At 36.5% G+C, this 27,152-nt stretch overlaps 1 protein-coding gene across 1 annotated transcript; it reads left to right on the top strand.

The window, feature by feature from the left end:
• On the top strand, positions 1-27,152 carry C3H16orf46 (chromosome 3 C16orf46 homolog). Its single transcript, XM_036748798.1, has 3 exons — positions 1-74; positions 692-931; positions 26,112-27,152. The coding sequence occupies exons 2-3, from the start codon at positions 719-721 to the stop codon at positions 27,150-27,152; spliced, it is 1,254 nt and encodes a 417-aa protein (XP_036604693.1). The 5' UTR covers positions 1-74; positions 692-718.

The raw sequence follows: 27,152 nt of genomic DNA, 5'->3' as shown, positions 1-27,152 counted from the left end.
AGATTTCATTCATCTCCTTTGCTGTCACATGTGGAAAGATTTAAGTGCTGCTGAACATATTTGAACCATCCAAGGTAAAACAGAATGCTTTCTCTTTTATTATTAAAATTCTGGTCAAAACTTACAAGTGTAAGATGATTATTGCTTTGATCACATGTCCTAGACTCTAAACAGGGTTGCCCAAATGGTTTGCCTTAGTATCTAAACTAGAAATGGAAAATTTCTTGGTAGTGTCTTTCTAGACCATTTTTGCTTCTGGTTAGGTTTATTTGACTGATGGGGTTAGGAGAAAGGGAAGAACTGATTAACTGTATTTTCTGTCCCAACTAATACTGAACATAAGTGCTAAGATGTGTGTGTATATGTGCGTGTGTGTGTGTGTAGACACACATATGTATGTATACGCATGTATGTGTGTACATATGTATGTATGTAATACATGCATACACACATACTATATACACAGTACTATCAGAAATATCTTCAGTATTGAACTGCCAAGTATGACAAGAGGCCATCTGTATTTAAGCAAAATTGAATTTATCTTTGTAATACTAGCCTCTGGTTTAGTATTTGGCATTGGATTCATTTTCTGGAGTTGGTGTGTAGTTGGCGTGCATCTCAAATGTATGATATTTTCTGGCTATATTGAATATTAAACATTAAACTTGTGCTCTTTTTCAAATTGCAGTCTAAAAGCTTTAAGAAATTTGAAACCATGATGAATTTCTGTCAGAAGAATAAAGTGGATTTCTCAAATGACAATGAAATGTATAAGACAGAAGAAAGCCTACTCAAATGTACTAATCCAGATGAAAAGAGAGAAAAGAATCATGTTTATTGTCTTCTTGATATAAGTGACAATATACTTGAGCAAGAGCAAAATATAAGATCCAAGGAGTTTTTTATTGGCACCGGATGGGAGGAAGCAGTGAGTTCTCTTTTAAGTATTAAACTATCACACGACATTTCTCAAAAGTATATCTCTTGAATGTTTGCTACATTCTTTCTCAGATCTTGAAAGTTTTATCATAGCTTTAATACATATATATATATATGTGTGTGTGTGTACATACATACATATGTATATTAAAGTTAGAATTACTAGCTATGTGGGAATGAAGAGATGGAGTACTTGCTCAGTTTCCACAAAATTGCTTGAAAACAGGAATAGAAAGTTTTTTCTATGGACTTACACCTTTTTCAGAGAATTTACACTGTGTTAATAAGGGATAGGTAATTAATCCATGCACCTTGACCCTTCTTCCTTCCGCTCCTCATTTTAGGGATCACTTCACTTCTTGCTTGTATCTTTCCTCGAAAGTAGAGTAGCTAGAGTTTACTGCTGTTTTTTCTCATAGGACAGTATTTAGCCTGGCTGGCCCTTGTAGTATGATAGCATACTTTTGGAAGGCTATGGAGACATGGGGATATAGGGAATCTTTACTCCATGCAGGGGCCAGCACCAATGTATTGGTGAGAGTGAGGATATGAATAAGGGTGGCCTGGTTCCAAGGCATCTGTTTCTGAAAGCACCCGAGTTGGGCCTTGAAGGAAGCGACAGATGTCAAGCTTCAGATGGTTTTCAGCAACACTGATTCAATGTTGGACCCCTTGAGAGACCTGAAAAAACTGGGAACTTGTAAATCTTTCCTGGCTCTTGTTAGTTGTAGATCAAGATAGGGCTTTCTGAGTTAACTTGAGGAAGTTGTGGGACTCCCCCATCAGCCCACATGCTTTGGCTTCTTTCCCATCAGCTTTTCTTCCTAGTATCTATTAACTGTTGTGTGTACTGACATATTGAGGGCCTTCTTATTGCTGTGGAGTAGACAAAGAAAGCATTGAAAGTGGAAATAGCCCAGATGGGAAAGTGGCACCTCTAATAAAAGTTTATATATGAAGGTTTCTCTTCCATTAGCATGGAGAAGTGAGAGGACTGAGATCATCAGCTGTATAGGGGGAGGATTGGTTTTTTTGGTATGCCCAAAATAAACAGATGTTTATTGATGATGACAGTGAGTATTTGGAACATTGTTCGTTATATATACAGGGCATTTAGTAAGGTTAAGTGGTTTAGACAGCTACTGTTAATAAAGGATTGAAGTTAGTGTGGTGGGTGAAATAAAAAATAACTGAGAAAACAAAGGTTTGAGATTCTGAACATATCAGTTTATTAAGAAGTGCATGCCAATTGCATAACTAATCGGTACCAGGCCTCCTCAGCTTGACCTTGGACCCCAAATACAGGAGGAGACAGATTTTTATGCATTAAAAGAAAACAGAAGAAGAACCAGGAACCAAGATTAGGGGTTTTCCAAACTGGGAAGGGGAGAGTGAACAGGTGTAATTCACTAAAATTAGAAGAGGTTTCCCACACAGACACCCAAGTGTCTATATTCAATCAAAGGAACAAAGAAACAGTAACCAATTGACCAGTATGGGACCAGTTTTCAGATAAGACTTATGGTTTTCTTGAGATGTATAATTGTGAGAAAATTCCTTGCATCAATTTTTGAATCTGGGTTTCTGGTCAGCATAATGTTAGGTCCTTAGTTAAGAGTCTCTAAGGAACAGGGAGAGGTAGTCCAGCTACCCAGTCATGCAGGGCTGGGTTCAAACAATGCAATTGAGTTTTCTTACAATTCCCATAATTGAATAAAGTTTTCTTACAAGACAGCAATTGGACTAGACCCATAATTGCATAGAAAAGGAATTGAATTAGATCCAGAATTGAGTCACAAGATGGCGTTATTGTGGGTAACTCATTTCCCACAGTTCCCTCAGTTTTCCCCTTTGATTCATGGAGGAGGAGCCAATCTAGAAGCCCCATGGATCTCTTATCTATGAGCCAAATTTCTAAGGTTTTTACTATATTCATATAATAATTATATAAGTCAGGCTACAGATCAAACTACTTTAAAGGGCTCACAATGGACTGATTTTGAGAAGGGAGATTTACATGTCACCAAAGCAACCAAGAAAACTCAGCATAAACACCATGAAATAAGAGGCCAAAGCAATACAATGATGATCATCAGTATTAAATAACATCAACTCCTCGTACCCTAGTAACCCACTCCCAATACCCATATAATCAGCAGATTTTATCTTGAGTCCTAGATATCCGATGGACATTTTGTAACAGGCCGTATTCTCAGGGCAATTTTGAAGGGGGCTCTGCTTCCCTGGTTCCAAATTACTTGTAGAGTTTCCTAGGTAATTCTGCTAAAATCTGCCAGTAACAAGCCTTAAAACAATTTAGCATAGTCTCTTCAATTTGGTTTTCTAATAACTAGGTTATTTGGTGAAAACCAATTCAAGCCTTATAGAACTAATCCTATCGACAACAGAGCTGGAAGAAGAAAATCAAATTAGAGGCCTATAATTCACCTGAGACTTTATCACCTGAGAATTATCAGTTGCTGTTTTTATCATTACCCAAACCCTATAAATTCAGGATAGTCTAACTTGTAAAATGAATCCTTCTGTCTTTTAAGATTATCAGACAGATACTTCAAAATGGGAAAATAATTTCACTTTATTTACAATTATCAATGTAATTCTATATGTAAAATCCTTAATCCAATTTTGAGAACTTATTACTAAAATATTACCAAAGCTTCAATTTCCATGCTAGATACTTTTAGAAATCAATAATATATATTTGTGTGTATATATATATATATACATATATGTGTGTGTGTACACACACACAGACACAAATTATACACACATACACACACACACACACACATACATACATATCTTAAAGAAAAGAGCCTAATCCTGCTGCTTTCTAAAAATTTACTATTCCATTTAATTAGGAAACTTTTACATTATATCTTTGGCTTATAAATTGTAAGATTTTTCTTACATCCTATTATAGTAACTCAGAGATGTTCCAATATCAACCTATTAATTAATAGATGTAGTGTACTTACAAGACTTCTACTGCTCATCTGCCCTGATTATAGAAATTTGCTATGAAAGAAAAAGGAAAGTTTTTCATAACAGGGGAAAAAAAACTCCCTTAGCTCTGTTTGATTCCAGGCATGAGTCATATCATATAGCAAAACTCCATATTATTCACAGGGTATGAAGAAGCCAGGCTCAGGATTAATCAGGTGGGGAAATTTCCTATTCAGAAAGGAAATGGGGCAGCTAGATGGAGCAGTGAGTAGAGCACCGGCCCTGGAGTCAGGAGTACCTGAGTTCAAATGCGGCCTCAGACACTCAACACATTTACTAGCTGTGTGACTTTGGGCAAGTCACTTAACTCCAATTGCCCTGCCTTCCCCCCCTGCAAAAAAAAGAAAGGAAATAGCACAATGGGGAAACTGAGTCAAGAGGAATCCTATCTTAAGCCATGACAAGGTTATTCCCTCAACTTTTCCCAGAGAAAGACATCTACCTATAGCAGCTCTGTTGCACATGCCACTTTCTACATTTAGCTGTTCATGACAATTCAGACAGTGATCCTTGTAAATATTTTATCTTCATATAGCAAAATTTCATTAATCACAGCTTAGGGCTTGAATATTATTAATTTTCTCATGTTTCCTTAATAGTTACATGTCATTTAAGTTAAAATTAACCATAATACAGCAAATACCTGATAATTGACTCTTACTAATGTAGTAAAGTTTCTTCTTTAAACCACCCTGTATATTCCCATAATTTTTGTAAGTGCTAGCCAGAAATTTTCAAATGAAAACTCATTATTATAGTAAACTTGTAAATTTCCCTCCTTTGACAAGGAACAGGAGAGGGATCCTATTTTCTTGTTTCCAGGTTCATGCCTGAATATGAAGTTTCAGGGGGCTTCACAAATAAGAATATATTAAAGGGTTTTTGTAACTTTTTTCCCAAACAGTAAATTATTATTATTATTTTAAAAGAAAATATACCCCATTAAGTTGAACAGTTTTCAAATATCTTTTTTATTATATTCTTTTAAAAGCTCAATTCATAATCTAACAGCATATAGATTAAAAGAGAAGTTATTCAATACGGTGGTTTTTCACAATATTTCTGACACATTATCATGTATTTAAAATATGAAACAAAACTTACTACCAGTCAGAGGATGTCAATTCAGCTGAATACATTTCCAAATTATCCTATATAAAAATAATTCATTTTATTACTTTTGCCATTTTATACTAATCACATCTAAAACCTGGTATAGAGTTATCCAATTAAAGAAATAATAATAATAGTCAATATTTATATAGTGCTTACCATATGCCAAGCACTTCACAATCATTTTATCATTGATCCTTTCACCTGGGAGGTGGGTACTATTATTATTTTCCTCTTTACAGATCAGGAAATTAAGGTAAATGAGGATAAGATAACTTAGTTACAGGAAAAATCTCAACCAAATCAAATCTGTGGTTGTAACCACAAAGTCAAAAATCTCAGTTTTCTAGGGCTGTTAGGCACCTGAGCTTCCCAAAAGATATTCTTAGTTTCCAGTCCTCCCCTCCCCCATAATCGTTGTGAATATCCACATTATCTAGAACAGTGTCTGGGTCCAGGCAATGTGGGAGTGGGGTTGACAGTCTCTCTTTTTGGACCCCTCTGATTTAAATCATCCTTTCCATTACTTAATTAAATTTTACTCATTGTTAAGTTGCTCCCTGATTTAAACAAGCTTTTCTCTTTTCATGGTCAAGAAAGGGTTACCAAGAAGTGACTATAGAGTTCTAGATAAATTCTAAGATGCAAACCATATAGCTATTTTTTTTTCACTCTGGAATTACTTTCAGACTAACTGCCTTTCTTCATTACACTAAAAAAATAACTCGGGCAGCTAGGAGGTGCAGTGAGTAGAGCACCGGCCCTGGAGTCAGGAAAACCTGAGTTCAAATCCGGCCTCAGACACTTGACACACTTACTAACTGTGTGACCTTGAGCAAGTCACTTATCCCAATTGCCCTGCCTTCCCCCCTCAAAAAGAAAAAAGAAAAAAAATAGCTCTGTCAATCTTCAGGGGAAAAGTGATCTAAGTACTTTTTACCTCTGGAATTTTAACAGAATTTATTTCTTATTTTTCCTTAAAACAAATTCTACGGACTAGTACCTCAAAACTATGTTCAGTTTCTGCTAAGTGCCTTATCAGATAGGACAAAGGAAAGAGGGTGAGTTCCTGGAATTACCCAAAGTCCCAGGAATTCTCCCCTGCAATCTTAATCTCCGAACTCCTTAATGATTTTTCTTCATTCTCCTTAATCTACAAGTCTCCAAAATCAACTAAGATGTTTTTAGCACTTCCCATAATCTGGAATCTCTAATTCATGTGTGTAATGACATAAATACCCACAAACCAGGAAAAAGTTCTTCTTTAATTATCTGACTTTCAGACAGGGCCTTATGAGACACAATAGTGTTAAGAAGGCAAACAAGGGAAGAAAGTGGCAACAATGTTGCTTTGATTTGCTTTAGAAGTTGCAATAACTCATTGGTGATGCCTTCAGGATCAGTTCCTGGGGCTTTACTGTGTTCAATTAGGTGGGTGATAAATTCTAAGTCACTTATATCTCATGTCACATTATGATTATGCCATAAATTTGTAGATACAAAGAAATAGGGATACGGGAGACAAGCTTGTGCATAGTAATCCCCTTTTAAGTAAATATGGGGAGGATTGATCAACACATTGACAAATCAAAAGGGGCAGTCCCCTTTATGAATATAGATACAGAAAGTCAAAAAGCAATTGTCTCTTTAAGATTCAAAAAGTCCTTTCTTATACAGCTGACTGGCAAGGAACGTCATCAGTTGAAATCCTCTGGTCCTTAGTATCTGTTCTAGCCATCTCCAGCACTGCATCTCAGCATCTTATTCTTCTCTTCTTATAGGAACCAGCTTTCTGTCCATTCTCCTACAAGAGTGATCTTAGCACAATTCAAAATTACCACCTCCAATCTCCATAACCCTTATTATTCTCACAAACTCAAAACTTGAACCATGGCCAAACTGTCATATTTAAGAAATTCACATCAGAAGCCAGTGTCCTACACTCTACATTCATCCATTATTAATTTCCTCATCAGGAGGATGAGATGTCACTTAAAGAATTAATAACAGGCTTCAGTACATACATAAATACATTAAATAGTCAATTTTTAATACAATGCATATAGCATCTTAATCTTTTAGTCATGTCATGTTTCTTTGATGAAAAATAAACCACAAGCCATTTTTCTTTTTAGCATCATTAATTGTAACAAGACTTTAGAATCAAATAACAAAATAACATTCTCACATTGCTTGAAGAATATTTACAAAGTGAGCCCTAAGTGGCTTGTATGCATTTCTACCGTTGTTTACTAAGCTTTACTAAGTTGGTAATAACAAACAAAATTTCTCGTTACTGCAGAATTCCTAGATGTCACAAAGTTTCCTAGTCAAAAAGGCGTTATAATAGAATCTCACATTGATAACAGTAGGAGACTGATCACAGGAAAAATACTGCTGCTCTTAGAATCCTCTAAAACAAAGTGAACATCTTAAAGTGAGTCTTAAGCAGGTTGTATAATTTTTTGAAAATATTATTAGATTGCCCATTAAGATAACACAGAAGAGCTCATATCTTATACTGACTACTTGCTCTGATCATAGAAATTTGCTATAGAAGGAAAAAAGCAGGGACATGTGACATGCCAAATATGACAGGATAAAACATCCTTGGCTTTGTTTAAGTTATAGTTCTTAAATTATGCAGTATCTGTTTCCATAGCTAAACTCAGGAATAGTCAAGTGGGAACATTCCTTTTCAAAGGAACACAAGGGGAAACTGAGCCAGGAGGATCCTATCCTAGATTGAGACTAAGATTGTCCCCTCAGCTTTTTCCCAAATGCAGACCTCCACCTGTTAACAGTACAGGATCACATTCCCTCTGAGTAGCTTGTGGCATTTTTCTCAGATATTGATTTAATACAGACAACTATACCCAAATTCATACTCAAAGCAAAATTAGTTATGATCCCAAGTGCCTTTTGCCCTAAACAGCAAGTTTCACCAATCAGTTTAGAGCCAGGTACAGTTGCTTTTAGTTGTAATAAGCAATAAAGATTTGTCAGGGCTCACATACATATAAGGGATTTAATTAAACATCTTTCCTTCTCAAATTTAAGCCAATCATTAGAATATTTTCTGTCTATTGTACATGAACCTGTAATTTCGCAGCAAGCCAAGTTCATTGTTTAGAATTTACATAACTCAAACTCATACTCTGCCCATGCAGATAGTTTCCGGGGGCCTAGGCAATTTGCAAAATAAGGAGAATTAACATGGACTCCAGCAAGGGGTTAATGCTGGTTCCCTTTGCCTGTTGCCCTCCATACAGGAGGACTGTTCTAAATGGGCAGAACCAACCTCCTTCTTATCCTTTTTTTCCTGCCTGCCTCCTCCTTTCTTTTGTTTTTCAGTCTCAATATGTTGGATTATATAGACAGCATATTTGCTATCAGATATAATGTTAAGTGGTTCAGAAAAGTCCCTTAATGCCGCTATTATAGCATACAGCTCCATTTTCCATTTTCCATTTTCCGGATTTCTTTCTTATAGCGAAAATGGGAGAATTCCAAAGATTGTTGGAACTTTCAATGTGTCCTGCCTTTAACTGTTCATTAACAATATCGGTAAGGGTCCGTAGTTTTTCTGATGTTAAAGGCCACTGTTCGACCCATACCAGGGGCCCATCCTTCCAGGTTATCTTAGGCACTCTATTTTTGGAATTTATGACAGTGGCCCTTCCTAAAAATCCTTGGGGGAGGGGGAGATGAGATTGTATAGTGACCTTCATATATCCCAAGAGGTCTTTCCCCCATAGATTTATAGGTAGATGTGATAAAACATATGGTCTGAATTTTCCTTGTGTCATTTCAATTGTGACATTGCCATATTTAAATTGTTTTATTCTTCTTGCTCTTAACATTTTATCCTTGAGCTAGGGTTTTGGAATTTGACTATGATATTCCTGTGGGTTTTCCTTGTAGGATCTCTTTCAGATGGTGTTCTTTGGATTTTTTCTATTTCTACTTTCACCTCTTGTTCTAATGTTTCAGGACAATTTTCTTTAATTATTTCTCGTATTATTGTATCAAGATCCTTTTTTTGATCATAGCTTTCAGGTAGTTCGATTATTCTTATGTTTTCTCTTCTTGATCTGTTCTCCAGATTACTTGTTTTTCTTATGAAACATTTCACGTTCTCTTCTATTTTTTCATTCTTTATATTTTGTTTTATTATTTCCTGGTCTCTTATGACTTCATTGGCTTCCCCTTGCCCAATTCTGATTTACAAGGAGTTTTCTTCCTTAAGATTCTAGATCTCCGTTTCTAAGTGGTTGACTTTCTTTTCATATTCTTCTTGTTTTTCTTGGATTTTTTTTTTTTTTGGTTTTTCCTCAGTCGTCTCCCTCATCTGATTTTTCAAGTCTTTTTAAAGTTCTTTTATGAATTCTTTTGGGGCAGGTGACCATTTGAAGTTACTCTTTGGGGGTAGAAGACGGTTTCTTTGCTTCAATATCCTCCTCTGAATATGAACCCCAGTATTCTCTATTCCCATAGTAACTTTCTATGGTTGAATTCTTTCTCCTTTGCCTGTTCATTTTTTAAAAATTGTAGCAGCTTATTTTTTGTAATCACTTCTAGCCCTGGGGCATGGAGAGTGTTTCCTCTTGCCTCAGATCCTTTGATTCTTCCCTGTGGCTTGAAACTGAAACTGAACCCAAGACCTCTAGCCTCCAGTAAGTGCCCTCAGCCAGCCTGCCCCACTGCTTCTGCACTCATCTGGCATATGCTGGCTCCTTCTCACCCAGGACTGCATCTTGGCAGCACAGCTGGGTGTGGTGTTCCTTATCAGCAGAGGTTCCCTCAATCTTCCCTGACTCAGACACCTAATTCCCCTCACTATTCCAGGGGTAAAAGTTCTGTGGCTGGGGCCAAGGTAGCCTACCAACCCATCTAATGTTTAAGAGTAATTAGCCTGGAGGTGTTTACACTTGACAGGGACCAAACCTTGTCCTAGGATTTTCATTCAGATCTTCTCAGATTGTCCCAGGAAGACCACTGTTCTGCCCCCTTTTATGTATTTTTATCATTCTATGTTCTCCCTGAGGGGCATTTTATATTGTTTGTGGGGGAAATCGGGAGAGCTTGGAATTTTCTGACCACCATCTTCCTAGAATCCTTTCCAGGCCTAGTTTCTTATCTATAAAATGAGTCACTGGAAGTGACTCACTTCCAGTCATAAATACTTTTATTCCTATTAGCTTATAAGATCATAGATTCAGAGCTGAGAGAGACCTTAGAGATTATTGCTTCCAAGTGCATCATTTTACATATGAGGAAACAAAGAGTTAAAGAAAGTAAGTGAGTTGCTTGAGGCCACACAGTTATAAAGTATCTCAGGCAGAATTTGAACACAGGTCTTCCTGACTCCAAGTCTAGTACTTTATGCACTATTCTATGCTGCCTCTAAGACAGGCCTTAACAATGTAGCTCTTCTTTCTTTTGAAAATTCCAAAGAATAAGAATTTCTTTCCCAGAAATTTATTCATCTCTCTCCCTTTCCCTCTCCCTCTTCTTAACGTCCTCTCCCTCTCTCTCTTTCTTTCTCTCTGTGTGTGTGTATGTGTGTGTGTGTGTATAGGATCTATTATATAAAATGCTTAGTTTTAGAGATACAGAAATGGAAAAGAACATAATATCTGCCCTCAGGAACAGTGAAATATAGTAGAGGGTGAGATGTGTACAGAAATAACTATAACATGGAGCATAAAATGATTGAGTGCCAAGAGAAATCACGCATAGTAGCTTGAAAAATCCAGAGGAAAGGAATAATTTCTAGCAATGGAATCAGGGAAGATATGAAGAATTTGGCATCTGATCTGGGCAATGAAGGAAGGGAAAATTATGTCTGTAGGTAAAGAAGGGGGAAATCCTTCAGGCATGGAGGGACATTGAATACAAATACACAGAAGTGGGAGAGGGCAGGACTAGAAGAGGGCAAAGTAAGTTAAACCAGTTTGACTGGAGTTCAGACTGTGCAGAGTGGAGTTTTATGAAATAAAAGTAGAAATGCTGATTAGGACAAGATTGTGGAAAGCCTTCAATACCAATATAAGGAGTTGGTATTCCATTTGGTTAGCAGTGAGAAACAATTAAAGTTGGTTTTTTAAACAGGGGTTTTATCAGTTCTGTGAATTAGGAAGATTACTTTGGCAGGTCTGTGAAGGATGGATTAGAGAAAAAAGTAAGGAAACCAAATAGAAGACTATTAAGATAGTTAAGACAAGAAAATGAAGGCCTTAAGTGGAGAAAGAATGTGAGAAATGTTTTGGACCTGGAATTAAAGAAGATATTGGTAACCTTGGAGAGAGCAATTTGATTGGTGGTGTCTCAAGCCAGACTGCAGTTGAGAAAGTTAGGTGATAAAAACATTGCCATGGGAGTGTCTTCTTAAATTATTAACATAATGTTGTAAAATAATAATAAAATTTTAGAGCTTACAGACTTATCTAGTCCAACCCACTAATTTTACAGAGGAGTTTGCCAAAGAAATGGAATAAGGACACAGTGTTTTAGGGGTAAAGTTAGAGTGATAAGCCAGGTTTTCTGACTTTAAGTACGGTGTTCTTTCTGCTGCTTTACCCTATTAATAATTTATGATACACCAATAATTTTACGTCCCATAGCTGTATTAATAACCAGCTATTCTGGAAAAATGTTAGATTACTATAGTAGATAATTGAATAATAAAGAGAATCTAAAATTTCAAAATTCTGAATAGAGTTCATTTGTACACAGTTGCTTTTTCAAACAACAACTTAAAGGTCAATTTAAAAATGAATAATCTTTGTTTAGATGGAAAGTAATACAGATTCTTAACTTTTAAGCATATGAAGATAATGCTAACATCTAAGCTTATCGAAAATTCATATACTAATAGTAAAAAGCCCTCTTTGAAAGGATTGTTTTAGAATGAGAGGAAAGACACTACTATGGTTACTTTTAACAAGTTAATGAAGTATAACAAGGGATGAAATATGTCCTGAATAATCTTTGATTAGATTAGTAAAAAGGTTCACTTATATTGCCCAGGCAGCTTGATGATTTTTGAACTTCTGAATGAAAGCATTGACCAGAATACCATCATAAGTGAAGAGAATTCACCTTGTTACCCAGGATCTTTGGGATCCATGGAGATAGGAAGACAAATTAGTAGGGGAAATAGATGAGGAGATTTAAAGAATTCTTTAGAAATACTTTAGTACTTCATTGGATCTGTTGTCTAAGTGATGTGGGTACTCCCTCCACCAATGGAAATCAGAATTCCTCCACAGCCTCTCATCCTGTGAAATTATTATGGCATACCTTTTCACGGTTCTTCATAGATTATCCACGTAACATACTGGAGGTATTCTAGGCCTTTTTAACATTTGTTGGAGATTAGTGCAGTAGCTAAGCCCTCTATCTAGTATCTCTTTCTCTTGCTACATGACTTATCTCCTCTTTTGACCATACATTTCCTATATAACATATTTTTCTCTACTGCTTACATCCATATGTTGCAGCCCACCATGTGTCTCTTTTTTCCTTTGGCTTTTTTGAAGTTTTGACTTTTGGAAATTCTAGCATTCCATGATTCCAGCCATATAGTATTACCAAGAAAAACATAGATATTTTTAAAAAATGAATTGTTTGTGTCAGGGTATTATTATTCTCTAGAAAGAGTATAAAAAGCATTTAGCTTTGTGAGAAGCCTAATACAGTCTTTTCTATCTCCAAATCATGCCACTTATTCTATGGGCCTTCTCTGCTTCCACCAGAACTTAGGACTTCCCACCCCTGGGACCCTGGATTCTGATAGGTGGGATTTCACTATATCATGCCCAGAATTAAGCCTTTCTAGCCATCACTTCCAGGCCATCTCCTAACTATACCACTGCATGCATACAATCTACCCCCGCTTTCCAACTTTTAACTCCTCTATATGTATTATCTTCCTCTGTTAGTATGTAAGGTTCTTGAGGACAGGGACTGTCTCGCTTATGCATCTGTATCTGCATGCTTAGCATAGTGCTTGGGCACATATCAGGTGCCTAATAAATGCATCTTCATTCATTCATTTGACTAAGCAACAACAAAAAGCAATTACACATTTTAAAAAGGAAATGGTTTGAACTGAAGATAGTGAAAGGAAAAAGGGAGGGGAGGCAAGTGACATTGGAACTGACTTAGTTTGAAAGTGAGGGCAAAATGTTTTTTTTATTTGTTTTTTATTTTGTTTTTTTTTTGTTTGTTTTATGGGGTTTTTTTTTTTTTGGCAAGGCAATTGGGGTTAAGTAACTTGCCCAAGGTCACACAGCTAGTACACGTGTCAAGTGTCTGAGACTGGATTTGAACTCGGGTCCTCCTGACTCCAGGGCCAGTGCTCTACTCACTGCGCCACCTAGCTGCCCCAAGGGCAAAATGTTTTGAAGAATATACATCTAATTTACACATAGATGAATAATCTGGATGTTACTGTGTGAAAGGAAGTAGTTCATAGCACAAAAGAATTAGAGAGTTGGAAGGACATTAGACATCATTTAGTCTAGCACTTACTCAAAGTGTGAATGACTTGTATACAACATCACTGACAAAGTCATCCATACTTTACATGAGGACTTCCAGAGACAGGGAACTCATTATGGGTAATAATGAGTTATCCCCTGTGATTTGCCCATTCAGTTTTTGGACTGCTCTAATTAAAATTTTTTCCATCTATTTAGCTGAAATATTTTCCCCTGTAACTTTAACCCACTGGTCCTGGTTCACCCCTCTAGGGTCTAGTAGAATAAATCTAATCACTTTCTACATGATAATCCTTCACATATTTGAAGATAGTTATTCCCCCCTCTAAACCTTTTCTTCAGGCCAAACAACCCTAGTATCTTCAGTTGATCCTCATATGGGCTCTGAAGCCAGACATCCCAATGTCTTCAACTAATCCAGTTGGTTACTTTACTCAAGATATATTTCCAGATGATCAATTCTTCATTTTAACTTTTCAGAAGATCTACAGTTTCATTGTCATGGATATTTCCTTCATTGACAGAGATCATAGTTATTTCATGATTAGTTGCTATAGCTAAAAAAATTCATCATTAATATAAATGAAGAGATCTAAGTGTCATTCCCCAAATGGGGAATGAACTTAATTTGAAATGTCTTTCTCTAAAGAGGTAAAGTATTTGAAACAGATTTCGCAGGTAAAAATAATTATAGCTTATATTCATATCCTTAGGATTTACAAAGTGCTTTCCTCACAACCCTGTGAGGTATTATTGGTTTTGTTTTGAAATCTGTATTGATTTGTTTTGTTTTTATATCCCTTTCATTTTGTAGTATATCCTTCCTCCCCTCTCCTGAGAGTCATCCCTTGTAACAAAGAATGAAAGAGAGAAAAGCAGTTCAGCAAAACCAACCAACACATAAATCAAACACATTATATGCAGTGCTCCATACCTGTAGACTCCTACCTCTGCAAAGAAGGGAGGATGGTACGTAGCACAGGTATTATTTATACCATTTTATAGACTGGGAAATTGAATGCCAGAGAGGCAAAGGTACTTGTCCAGCTTCACACAGATTAAATAAGTAGCCTAGTCAGTATTCGAATCCAGGTCCTCTGACTCCACAATATGCTTTCCGTTATACTATGCTGCTTCTTCATTCAACTACAGACAAGTCTGAAGAATTATGAGTCACTACCATAACAGTTCTGAAGAGTGAAAATGCCAAAATACAAATGATGAACCTGGATGAAACAGGAAATAAAGAATGCATACAGTCATTTCATAGTAAGCAATAGGATGTATAGCTGTGAATTATCCTGTTTAAAAAAATTGGCCAACATAAGGTCATAACCTTAAGTGACTTTTTCTAAACCTTCAAAGAGGAAATATAGAATGTTTCTAAAAACAGAGAAAGAGCAAATGCTACTCATTCCTTTTTATGAAGCTGTAATAGCAAGAAAAGTGGGACTTTTTGCTGTTTTTTCTTTTGGAGTGCTTCTCAGCACTAATACAACTAAGTGCCTTTGACTGAGCCTTGTCTTTGATTGAATCAAGAGTCTTTGATGACCTGCTTAAGTCACAAGAAAGCCTAAGTCACAAGTTTGAGTCACATGGTTGTGATGCCTCTGACCCTGAAGAAGTGTATATGTATTCTGAGGTTAGCACTTTGCTTGGGGGCTCACTCATTGGAAGAGTGTTAGTGTGATTTGGCCAGAGAAGACTCTGGGTAGCCATTAAGGAGCGCCCCCACCCTGGCTTTGAAAACCCAGATGTTGGTGCTTCTCTCTCTGGTAACTATATATGTATTGCTATGGACAGATGGTTAGAAGCCCTGTCTGCTGATTTATGTTATTTTCTCTGTTTATATAATTTCTGCTTGTAATTTCTGTTTGTGCTTTTCCTGAAGTTCAGGGTGATGATTTTTTTTCCCCTGAACTAAGTGAATGATATATGTATGCTTAAAGCAAGACTGTAAACCCCTTAAAGTTGCTTTCCTTAGAAAAACAGATCAAAGAACCTGTGCTAGCACCCTCCTTTGTGCTGGTGATATTGGCCTTACACCACCACAGCAGCTGCAGGCAGCATTGTTGTTACAAAATGGCATAGTCAGGAAGGATCTGCAAACTAAAAGGAAAGTATGGGGCTGGGATAATTGTTTGTTTCCCAGTTGCGATAGCTATGATTCTGTGGAACCATGGAGCAGGAGTGGGAAGAGTCCTCCAAAAGCTCAGAGGAGACCTTCCAAGAGCACAGAGGAGCCTCTGAGAGTGCATAGGAGCTTCTGAGAGCACAGAGGAGACCTCCAAGAGCTCAGAGGAGCAGAGAACTGCCTGCCTGTCAACTTTGGTGAGGTGAGATCAGGAATGGAGAGCTGCCTGCATGTGAACCCAGGCAAGAATTGGGAGCGGTCAGCCCTCAGAGAAGGAACCATTGAGTTTGGAAGTTAACCTCGAGTCAAAATAAAAGAAGACTTTACTTGGACACTCTGTATTGATTGAAATTGTAATTTGCTGTGACGTAGGAGTGGATAGTGTTTGTATTTTCTGCCGTTCCTTAAGAATGTCATGTTGTGCTAGGGAAGAACCTGGCCTGGGACCCTCTGCTTCTGTAAACAAGTATTTTTGGGAATGCTACTGAATGATGTTTTGCTAAAGGATGTTGCTATCAATGTTATGGTTTAGTTTATTGACAATGATGTATGCTGTGTGGGTACCCTGAGAAATGCTATAAGATATACTGAATGATATGTTTTATTTAAGACTATGTGGCAACCTTACTAATAAATTATTATGTGATAGGATCGCAAAGTATAGTGCCTCTATTTGTTCCAGGATCCATGGCCATTTAGATTATAAAACCAAGGAACCTGGAGGGGTGGAATGTAATGGAAAGCAAAGTGGGACTTTTTGCTGTTTTCTTCTTTTGGAATGCTTCTCAGCACTAATACAACCAAGTGCCTTTGATTGAGCCTTGCCTTTGATTGAATCAAGAGTCTTTGATGATCTGCTTAAGTCACAAGAAAGCCTAAGTCACGAGTTTGAGTCACATGGGTGTGATGCCTCTGACCCTGAAGAAGTATATATATATATATTCTGAGGTTAGCATTTTGCTTGGGGGCTCACTCATTGGAAGAGTGTTAGTGTGATTTGGCCAGAGAAGACTCTGGGTAGCCATTAAGGAGCACCTGCCCTCCGCCCCGGCTTTGAAAACCCAGATGTTTCTCACTGGTAACTATGCATGTATTGCTATGGACAGACAGAAGCCCTGTCTGCTGATTTATGTTATTTTCTCTGTTTATATAATTTCTGCTTGTAATTTCTGTTTGTGCTTTCTTTGAAGTTCAGGGTGCTAACTTTTCCCCCTGAACTAAGTGAGTGATACATGTATGCTTAAAGTGAGATTGTAAACCCCTTAAAGTTGCTTTCCTTAGAAAAACAGATCAAAGAACCTGTGCTAGCACCCTCCTTTGTACTGGTGTTATTGGCCTTACACCTCCACAGCAGCTGCAAGCAGCATCATTGTTACAGAAGCACATATAGAGGTGCTGCCTAAATCTGACAAAAGATGATACTAAAAGGAAATTTGAAGCTGACTCATTAATATAGATGAAATTTGGAGGTAGGAAGTACCTGGTAATAAAACTCCTACCATTATAGTCTGACCAGTCTTCTACAACTTAGTCTTAGAGAATTGTCTGAGATATCGAGAGGTTAAATGATTTACTCAGGGTCACACAGTTAGTATGGATAAGAGGTGGACCAGGTCATTCTGACCTGGAGACCTCTATCTACTATTGCACATTGCAAAAATATTAAAGTATTAGAAAATACAAGCTAGCACTGCACATTGAAAATATAAATCATCATGACCAAGTAGGATTTGTACCAGGAATGTAATGGTTGTTCTGTTTGTTAAGTAAATAATATAATATATAGTAACCAGAAAAAGCAAAAATCATCTAAGCATATGAATAGATACAGAAACACCTTTGTCAAACTACAACAGCTATTCATGATTAAAAAAACACACTAAAAAGTATAGAAATAGAGAGGTTTTTTTTCTTCCTCAACTTAATAAAAAGTATCTTATTTGAAATCTAGAGCCAACAAAAACTATAAGGTCTACTTACAGAATTTTTATATGTCACAGTACTAGAAATGCCAGCGATTGCAATGGGACAAGAAAAATACAACAAATTAAGAGATCTAAATGTTATCAGAAATGACAAGATTATTATTCAGAAAATCATTCAGTTTCAAACAAAAAATGAATTCAGACAATGAATTCAACAGGGATGCAAGACACCAGATAAACCTAGAAAAATCTTTCATATTTTTATATTACAAATAAAGACCAAGAAAACTCTTGCAGATTGAGTTCAGTTGTTAAAATGTTATTAAGAGAAGCCACATTTATGACAGTAACAAAAACATTAAATATCAACATACTTAAGCACATGCATGACTTTTACAAAGATTGCATTGTCTATAACAGTACCCTCATTTATAAAACTATTTTGATAGAAATAAAGGAAAGACTAAATAAATGGAGGAAAATCCATCATTCACAGATGGGTCAATTTAATATAATAAAATGACAATTCCTATATTAATTTTAAAATGTAATGTCAGTGCTAATCAAAATACCAATGGATTTCTTTATAGACATGGACATAGTTATTATGAAATTTTAATGGAAAACAAAAAAAGGCAAATATAAGTTTAGGGGAGGAGGAAGAGAATGCTGAAGAAGGTGGCCGTACCCACTTCAATCTGAAAACATTATTGTAAAGTGATATTACTGACCAAAATTTAGATAAATGGTTGGAAGTACCAAAATAAAAATGCCAGAAAAGAAGTGCCATAAATAAAACCAAATATGTAGGATAGTGTTGACAAACCTATCAAACATTTAAATTGTAGAAATAATTCATTATTTAATAAATTTGGGAAACCTATAGATAGTAATATAATCAAAAAGAAATTTAGATCTTTATATCATATGTCATAATAAATTCCATCTTGATCAGACTTAAACTTAAAAAAGAATTGGAAAAATTAGGAAAGTATGTTTTATCTTAAATTTAATCTATTAAACAAATAGAAAAATATTTGAATGTTTTAGAATATATAAAAATAAAATTCACAACCAAAAATAATATAATCAGAAGGAAAAAAATAACAATTTGGAGAAAATATCACAACAAATGTAATACATCAAAGTTTAACATTATAATTTTTAAGGAATTATATAAATATTTGGGACAACAGCCAGTTTTCATTTAATAAATAGTCACGGGTTGTGAACAGAGGTTATAAACATAAATGTTCCAAGGATCTGTAGTTTTATCAGTGTGGATACTCCTTCTGCCTACACAGATTTTAAACCTCCTAAAACTTAGCAATGGTCTTCCAGAATTACTATAGCCAAAACATTTTATCACCTATATTAACTAGGTGATGAGGCTTTCAGACTTAGCAAGGCTTGCTCTTAAACAAAAGACATTCAATCTTATTATCAGAGAAGGGCAAATTAAAACCATTTTGAACTATGATTTCATACCCATTGAATGAGCAAAACAAACTATATGACACAAAACAGTGCTAATGGGCTTGTAGAAGGTATGCTCATTCATTGCTGGTAGGATTGCACATTGCTATCATTCTTTTGTCAAGAATTGTAGCACTGTACCACTGTTGAAACCATACACTAGGAAAACTCACAAAGAACATGTTATCTGTTAAAATATTTGTGGCAACGTTATTTGTAATTGTAAAGAACTCAAAATAACATGCCTCATAGTGAATGGGGAGTAAACTGTGGTTATTGCAACATAATGAAATAATATAGCATAACAGCAATGAGAAATGAAAACTGTGAAGAAATTTAGAATGACATGAAATAATGTGAAGCAAAACTGCAGAATTAGAACATCATATCGAATGGCTGCAACTGTATGAAATGTCTCCAGAAATACAGAGAATAATTGGTTGGCAAAGGAAAGCAGCATAGAGGTAGTAATGAGTAAGCTATTATGGATGTTTTGTATGTTCAAATCCATTTTGAAATGTAAATAATATAAATGTATGTTTGCTTTTTATTGGTTAAAGTTTTATACAGTAAATTACTTCAATACTACTGTCATAGAGCTAGGATAGCTAATAGGTAATAGCTAATCTAGTCCTTTAAGGTTTTTAAAGTACTTTATATACATTATCTCCTTTAAGTATTATGGTGAAAGTCTTTTGCTAACCTGAAAACTGTGTATAAATATGAATTATTATTATTATTTGTTATATCAGGATCTATTATTTCATCTATGTGTTTTTCAATAGACACCATTTTTAGCTTTTTCTTACAGGGCTGCATTCACATGAGTTGCTGTGATCAAAACAAAATTCATCTTGTTATAGCCATAAGCCTAGATAGACAGTCTTAGGTTTAACTTGTTTTCAAGGCCTTTCTAGTTTTGTAAGACCTGTTAGAACTTCCAGGGCACAAGGAAGTGTCAAAGCAGAATGTTACTGGTTTAATAAATTATTTAATACTTTGTTACTTCAGGGATCTGTTATTTCATTTATTTGGGTACTCCTCCCGCCAGCACAGCCTTCTTTTGTCTTGGCAGAAAATCTTCATGAAAGTCTGTGGATTACGGATGAAATTTTGTAACTCTGTAGTCAGACTGATGATATGCTCCAAATTTATTGGCTGGACCCCAGGTGAAAAGTGTAGTAGAACCTTGTTGGCCCATTCTTGCATTGTTTCCAGCTTGATAGAACCTTTCAGAATCTGTGTTCCATTGGCACAACCTTCAGGAGCTCAGGGTCACCTCCAATGCCCTAATGAAGCGCTAAAATAGGACTTCTTCATTGGAGGAGTTTATTACATCCATACCGTAACAAAAGCATTGAATTAAGACTTTAGTGGAGGGAACTCCCAGAGAGAAGACTTCCTCTACTACCATAGATCAGCACCTGCTCTGCAACTTACTTGCCTTTGACACTGAATTTTAAGTGACTTGCTGAGGGACACGTGGCCAGTATATGTTAAAGGTGAGACTTGAACACAGGTCTTTCTGATTCTTAGGCCAATTCAGAGCATCACCCTCAAAATGGAAACTTGGAGTACAGACTAAAACCAGTTGGAGGGAGGGGAAGGGGAGAGAGGGGACTTGCTCCTTTTCTTTTTTCCTTTTTTTTAAAATAAAATTTTGTAGATAGCTTTTTCGTATGACCTGAAATTCCCCCATATCCCTCTTTTTCCCTCTCCCAGAGAGCCACCCTACTCCTTGCTCCTGTTTGCTGACAATATCTTGATCAGAGTCCTGAACAAACTATTGCACAACTGTTAACTGTACATTCCCAGAATGACACCATGCAAAAGCAGATGCAATCTGAGCAACATAGAATGATTCTCAAGGCTTGTTTTTAATTGAAAGGAAATCTGCTTTGTTCTGGCCCTCTTTAGTCTTGGTCTTCACCACTGTTTGCACATGCTTCTTAACTTGAACTAAAGTTCCGTGATTATTTTTTATTTACATGAAGAGTTAGAGAATGAATAGAATATGTCCTTTGTTGTTTTATTTTTCCAGAAGTGACTTTAGGCAAGTAATTTTTCTCTGGGATTTCTGGTTCTTGGTTCCTCATTTGTAAAACAAAGATTTTTACAACACTTAACATTCTGCAACTTTTTAAAGGATTATAGGCTGTTTTGTTGAGTTTCTGCATTGCTAAAAACTGATGAAAAACCTGAGGGAAAAAAAAAAACAGACTATGTCCCCATGTATACTAGAGAAACCTCATTTATGGCCAGTGGTTTTCATCTGCAACATGGAACTGAAAGTGACCACCAGATTTTGCTGCTGGACAAACACATTGTCCAGTTATGACAAACCAGGAAGCATCATGGTGGAGTGGAAAGAGTGCTGGATTTGGAGACAGAAACCCTGGATTTGAATCCTGGCTCTGCCACTTAGACCTGTATATACTTGGGTAAGTCACTTAGCCTCTTTGGCCTCAGTTTCCTCATCTATAAAATGAAGGTGGCATGGACTTGACGGTTCCTAAGGTCCCTTGTCACTTGACTAAAAATGAATATAGCCATGGACTGGTGACAAAGAGCAGCAGACAAGTCAACCTTATGCAGAATAATATGAAGAAAGATGGTAGAGATTTAGTGTGGTTCTGAGCAAAGGAGGCCCAGCTAATGGCAGCAACTACAGGCTGATACCCCAGAGCAGGTTTTATATATATATATATATATATATATATATATATATATATATATATATATATATATATATATATATATATATATATATATATATGCTTGCTGGCTTCATCAGTACCATTCACCCACCTACCATCATCTTCAGATGTACAGTATGATTGTCTAGTATGAAGAATGTCTAAGTAACACTGCTGTCACCATCCAAATTATGTTTTCATTAGCATTTTGTGAGAAAAATCCGAATAACAGCCATGTGTGCTAAGCGCTTTTGAACTGTTGCCCACAAGAATGGTTTTCACCTCCATTATATAGGCATGAATAAAGTTATAGGTTGAGTTGGTAAAGTGTTTCTTCAGTGTAAAACTACTGTACTAAGACTGAAGTATTTTTTCGCCCATCATTTGGCAAATTGGTAAAAACAGATCAATTCTTATCTAAGATTCCCTAAGCTAATTAAACATTTCCATTTTTCTGCATCCATATCCATTTTTCTGTATTAATTAGTCCACAACATTATTTATTGACTTTGGCCTACAGAACATGTTGGCAGTGGATTTGTTTGATGGTGATTATGGTTTGGGGATGGGAGAATTTCTTACTGTAGTATTTTCCTCAGCAGTCTTTCTCTGTGTGTGTGTGTGTGTGTGTGTGTGTGTGTGTGTGTGTGTGTGTGTGTGTGTGTTTCTCTCCTTATAAAGCTTTGAGTATAATATTGAAAAGAGACCTGCCAGGTTTAACTTAGATCAGTATGTTGTAGCCCTTTAATAGGAAATACAATCGCAAAGGTATGCCCATTTGAAACGTTTAATCAACTAGTGTATTGGCCCACAAATTAAACCTAAAGTTTGTTCTGATTCTGTTTTATGCTGTGCCAGCCTTTGGCCATAGTCTGTGAACTCCTTTAAAAGTAATCCTGGAGGGGCAGCTAGGTGGCGTAGTGAGTAGAGCCCTGGCCCTGGAGTCAGGAGGACCTGAGTTCAAATGTGGCCTCAGACACTTGACACATGTACTAGCTGTGTGACCTTGGGCAAATCACTTAACCCCAACTGTCCTGCCTTCTCCCCTCCAAAAAAAAAAGTAATCCCGGAACAAGCCCACAAATGCAAGATTCCAAGCAGCTGAGTTCAAACAGAACTTCGTTTATTTGGTTTAATTAAATGAATTCAACAATATTCATTAAATATCTACTAAATTACAAAGCCCTCTACTAGGCATAGGATTTTGAATCATTTAAGGATGCAGTAGATTTGTGAAAAGAAAGAATCAATTATTATTACTACTGATATTATGAAAGCAAAGTTAATTCTGTTTGATTTAGAGTAAATGGTAGATGGGTTCCAGAAAAAAATCTACTTTAAGTGAATTCATACAATGTCCTTGGAATTAAAGCCATAGAATAAGAGGAAAAGACCTCAGGTTGTCATCTGGGACAGTTACCTGACTTAATGCAGAGAGTTGATTAAGTCATCCAGTATAGATGTTGTCTATTTTTCTTGAAGCTCTCTAGAAGTGAGACTCAGTTACTTCTATCTATAGTCTATTTAAATAATACATCATTCTGGTGTCCAAAAAGGTTTTTCTAATATCCAAACACAATTTTACTGTCTCAATTTAAAACTCTACAAAAATTCTCTTAAGCCTTATTATGACAAGATTATGACAGTAGAATCCAAGTTCTGGAAGGTCCTACTAAGGCAGAAAGGCCTTGAGTGTGGGCCTAGCAAGGGACTATATTTCTGTTGTCTGAGGACCATTACAGATAAATTTTGGGAGGCTCATCACCAGATGGTTAGCCACAGGGGGTTGAATTTTTCTGCCATACCAGCTCATTATGACCAAGTTATAGAAAGCTTGTGATTTGTGTTGGTTAAGGGAGCTTTCATATCAATGAGATCACAGATCTTTGGATAAGTTTTGTTTGTTTCATTCCTCTGGTTATAAAAAAATTGCAGAATTATTACATTGCTTTTATTAATCTTTAATACTTTTGGGTGTTTATAAAAGGTAATTTTATTATGCATACTTAAAAAAGGATCTTAAAACTTGTTTGCTTGTCAAAATAATGAGTTTTAAAGGAATTTTCATTTGGCATTCAGTAAACAGCTATTAAGAAACTATTATACAAAGCACTTCTATGCCCTGGGGAAGATAAAAGTTTAAATATAATACAAGTTCTGCCCACATCAGTCTTATGGTCTAGCAGGGAAAATAAAAATATAGGTAACTATATTATATAATTAATACATGGTAAATGCATTGGGGAGGAAAAACGAAGTAACTTGTGATAAACAAGAGGAAGGTTTTTACTGACTTAGTGATCCACTAAGACTTTCTGGAGGGATTTGAGTCTGGTTTTAAAGGACTGGTAGGAACTCAACAGGCAGAGTGGTGATGGAGGGCATTCCAAGCAGAGGAAACCATGTAAAGAAAAGTATGGCTATGGAGATCTCAGTACATGTTCATGGTGCAGATAGTAATTTAGTTTTATTGCAGTGTAGGGTATATAGAAGGGAATAATATAAATCTGGAAAGGTGCTGGAGACCTGATTGTGGAGGACCTTGGGTCTCAGATAAAGGAGCTTAAACTGAGGATACAATAGGGAACCACAGAAGATTTTTGAGCTATGGAGTTTCACAGCCAGATCTGCACTTAAAAATGCTTATTTTTGCTAGGTTAGTGAGAGGTTAAAATCATAAATGGCATTTATGAAATACATATTATTAATAGTTGATTAGAAAATGAGATTGACCTATTAGGAAAGTTAAACATATTGAAGTTTAGCTATCTAAACAATTGTGCTAAAAATGGGTTATATTGTTACATTAACTTATAGTTTATTTCTGTCTAATGTAGTCCGTGGTAATTGAAATTTAAAGTGACACTAACACTTTATATATACCTTATATACTAGAAAAGCAATGTGGTTTAATGATAAGAGCACCAGCTTCAGAGTCAGGGAACCTGAATTTGAATCCTGACTGCTATTTAGCAGCTCTTGTCCTTAGGCAAGTACTTCTCTGGACTGAAGTTTCCTTCTCTATAAAATTAGGGTTTGGACTCAAATAATCTCTAAGATCCCTTCTATCTGTAAATTCTGTGAGACAGGTCATTTACTCAGCACTGTGTCAGCCCACTACCTATTGCTTATTCTTCTCTGCAAAGTTAAATTGAAATCTCTGAGTGAAAAACTGAGATGGCACTTCCATTTCAGGGTGGTGCTTTTAAGAACAGTGACAGAAAGTTTTTAAAATCTAGAAAAGCAACTTTAAGCTTTTTTGGAGTTGAAACACCTTAACATGCTACTTGGAATAAATATATTTTAAGCATTTAGTTGAATTAGAATCAAGTTTGGGAGCTATTATGTTGAAGTTCTATAGTACTTTAAGAAAACTAGAGAAACCTTGTATTGTTTCCAAACCAAGGTTGAGAAATAATTCAGAGCATACGTTATCGGTGTTCTATGGGGCTATAATAGAGGGTCTCTAAAAAAATTGCTGATTCTGTAATTTTTCCTCTAAAATATTATATATTTGGATATCAAAATATGTATGTATTTAATACCTATTAGATAGAGAAATTTTTAAGGTAGAATTATCTCTGGCAGTTTTTTATCTTCCTATCTATGCACAACCTAGTGTCCCCTTCCCCATTACCCTGATACACTCAGGCTGCCCGAAGGCCTTCACTGTAGCTCTTCACTCAGATATTTCCTGCTCTTCAAAGTTTTGCATACTGCAAAATCACTTGCCTACCCCTGACCTCCCTCATCAAAAGTCTTATTACCTTCAGTGCAGCTGGTCACAGCATTATATTAAGAAGAAGACAATCTCAGTAGAACTATGTGTATGCTATGAAGTGTGAATGGGTGATGGTTCAACCTTCCCAATGTATTTGCATTTTTAAAAGAGGATGTTTGTTAAAAGAAGGACCTTCTCATTGGTAAAATTTCAGTCAGTGTAACAGAATGAAATGAAAATTTCAGCTAGCCATTGGTGGAATATGGGTAACAGTGGCTATCACAGATAGGGCAGCCTGACCTGGAAGTCTGGGAGTTCCTCTAAATTGTTCCTAATTTTCACAGATTCTTTCCTTCTTCCTCTTCTAAATTAGCTTGTTTTCTGAAAGCTCCAAATTATTCTCCGCCCCCTCCTGCTCCCCTGCCCCAAGGGCTCTTATGGAAGTAGCTGCTAGGATAGGGGTGGCTATCAGAATGTCTGGGCTATTTGTAAGTCAAGGACTGCCTGCCTTTAGTCTTTTACTGTCCCTTCAGGTCTACTCTGTAGATTAACATCCTGTTTTGCTTTCAGGTACAAGGCTGGGGTATGGCTTCTCCAACTGCCTGCATTTGGGCAAGAAAGAAATGCAAAAAACCAAGGGCAGGAGAATGTGTTAGCAGCTGCTTGCTATGTTTAAATATGTTACAAGTCACTGACAAAAACATGATGCCTTTTGCTGAGCCAGCCAAGCCCGAGGTGAAACTGCAAGCCAGCACACCGGTCCTTGTGATGACAGGAAAGGAAGAGGCCACTCCCCCAAGCCAGGATATAGCCAACTGCACAGAAAGTCTGTCCAAGGAAATCAGCAAAATCTGCTTCCCAACCCCTAATCAGGGGGAACGGAAGAGCCTGCAAGTAAAGGAGTTTGTTTGGCACCCAGAGAAGTGGTTTGCACCGGACAGTTTCAAGGATGTCAGAAGGCCAGAAAATGCTGGTGTCCACTCAGACAAAGATAGCACTGCTTTGGAGTCTCTGACTTCTAAGTCTCTTTTAGTTCTGCCTCCCCTCAAAGCATCTTCCAGAAATAACCTGGATGTCATTGTAAAGAGGAGTAAAAGCATTTTCACTAATTCAGAAGAGAAACTGCCCAGTTCAGATAAAGCTGAGAATATTTCTTGTATTTACGGAAACAAGACTTTTGATCACAAAGGAGAAAAGAGACTTGTTGAAACAATAAGGTGTTCTGTGGACAAGCATATTAAGTTAAATGATGCACCTTCCTTTTCTCCACAAATTACAAGGACTTTATTTCCTGAGCCTGAGCAATGCTGTTTGCACTGGTCCTTCCTGCCGGAGAAAGATTTGACATCCAACCCTAATTCAGTTAATTCCAAAAAGTTTAGCCATCTTGCTACCTTGCGGCTGATGGAAAAACAGGGAATGCAGAATGGTAAAGTCAAAATCAAAAATGAGTTAAGACCTCCTGTTAATATCAGAAAGCGAAATTTCCTTGAGGCCAAGCGAGAAAACCGGTCTAAAACTGTGGAGGCCAAGGTTTTTTCAGGTCCTATGTTGCCATCTCTAACTGTGAACAGAGTTGTAATCCCCATGTTGCCTTATAGACTCCTATAA

This window comes from Trichosurus vulpecula, chromosome 3, assembly GCF_011100635.1.
Source record: "Trichosurus vulpecula isolate mTriVul1 chromosome 3, mTriVul1.pri, whole genome shotgun sequence".
Lineage (NCBI taxonomy): Eukaryota > Metazoa > Chordata > Mammalia > Diprotodontia > Phalangeridae > Trichosurus > Trichosurus vulpecula.
The sequence above is the reverse complement of the archived record's forward strand: the minus strand, read 5'-3'. Positions and strand labels throughout refer to the sequence as shown.

Excerpts from the sequence above, each read along its gene's own strand:
- C3H16orf46 (XM_036748798.1), top strand. The coding sequence starts at position 719 with ATGATGAATTTCTGTCAGAAGAATAAAGTGGATTTCTCAAATGACAAT. Across the intron at positions 932-26,111 it reads GCACCGGATGGGAGGAAGCA|GTACAAGGCTGGGGTATGGC; the intron begins GTGAGTTCTCTT and ends TTTTGCTTTCAG.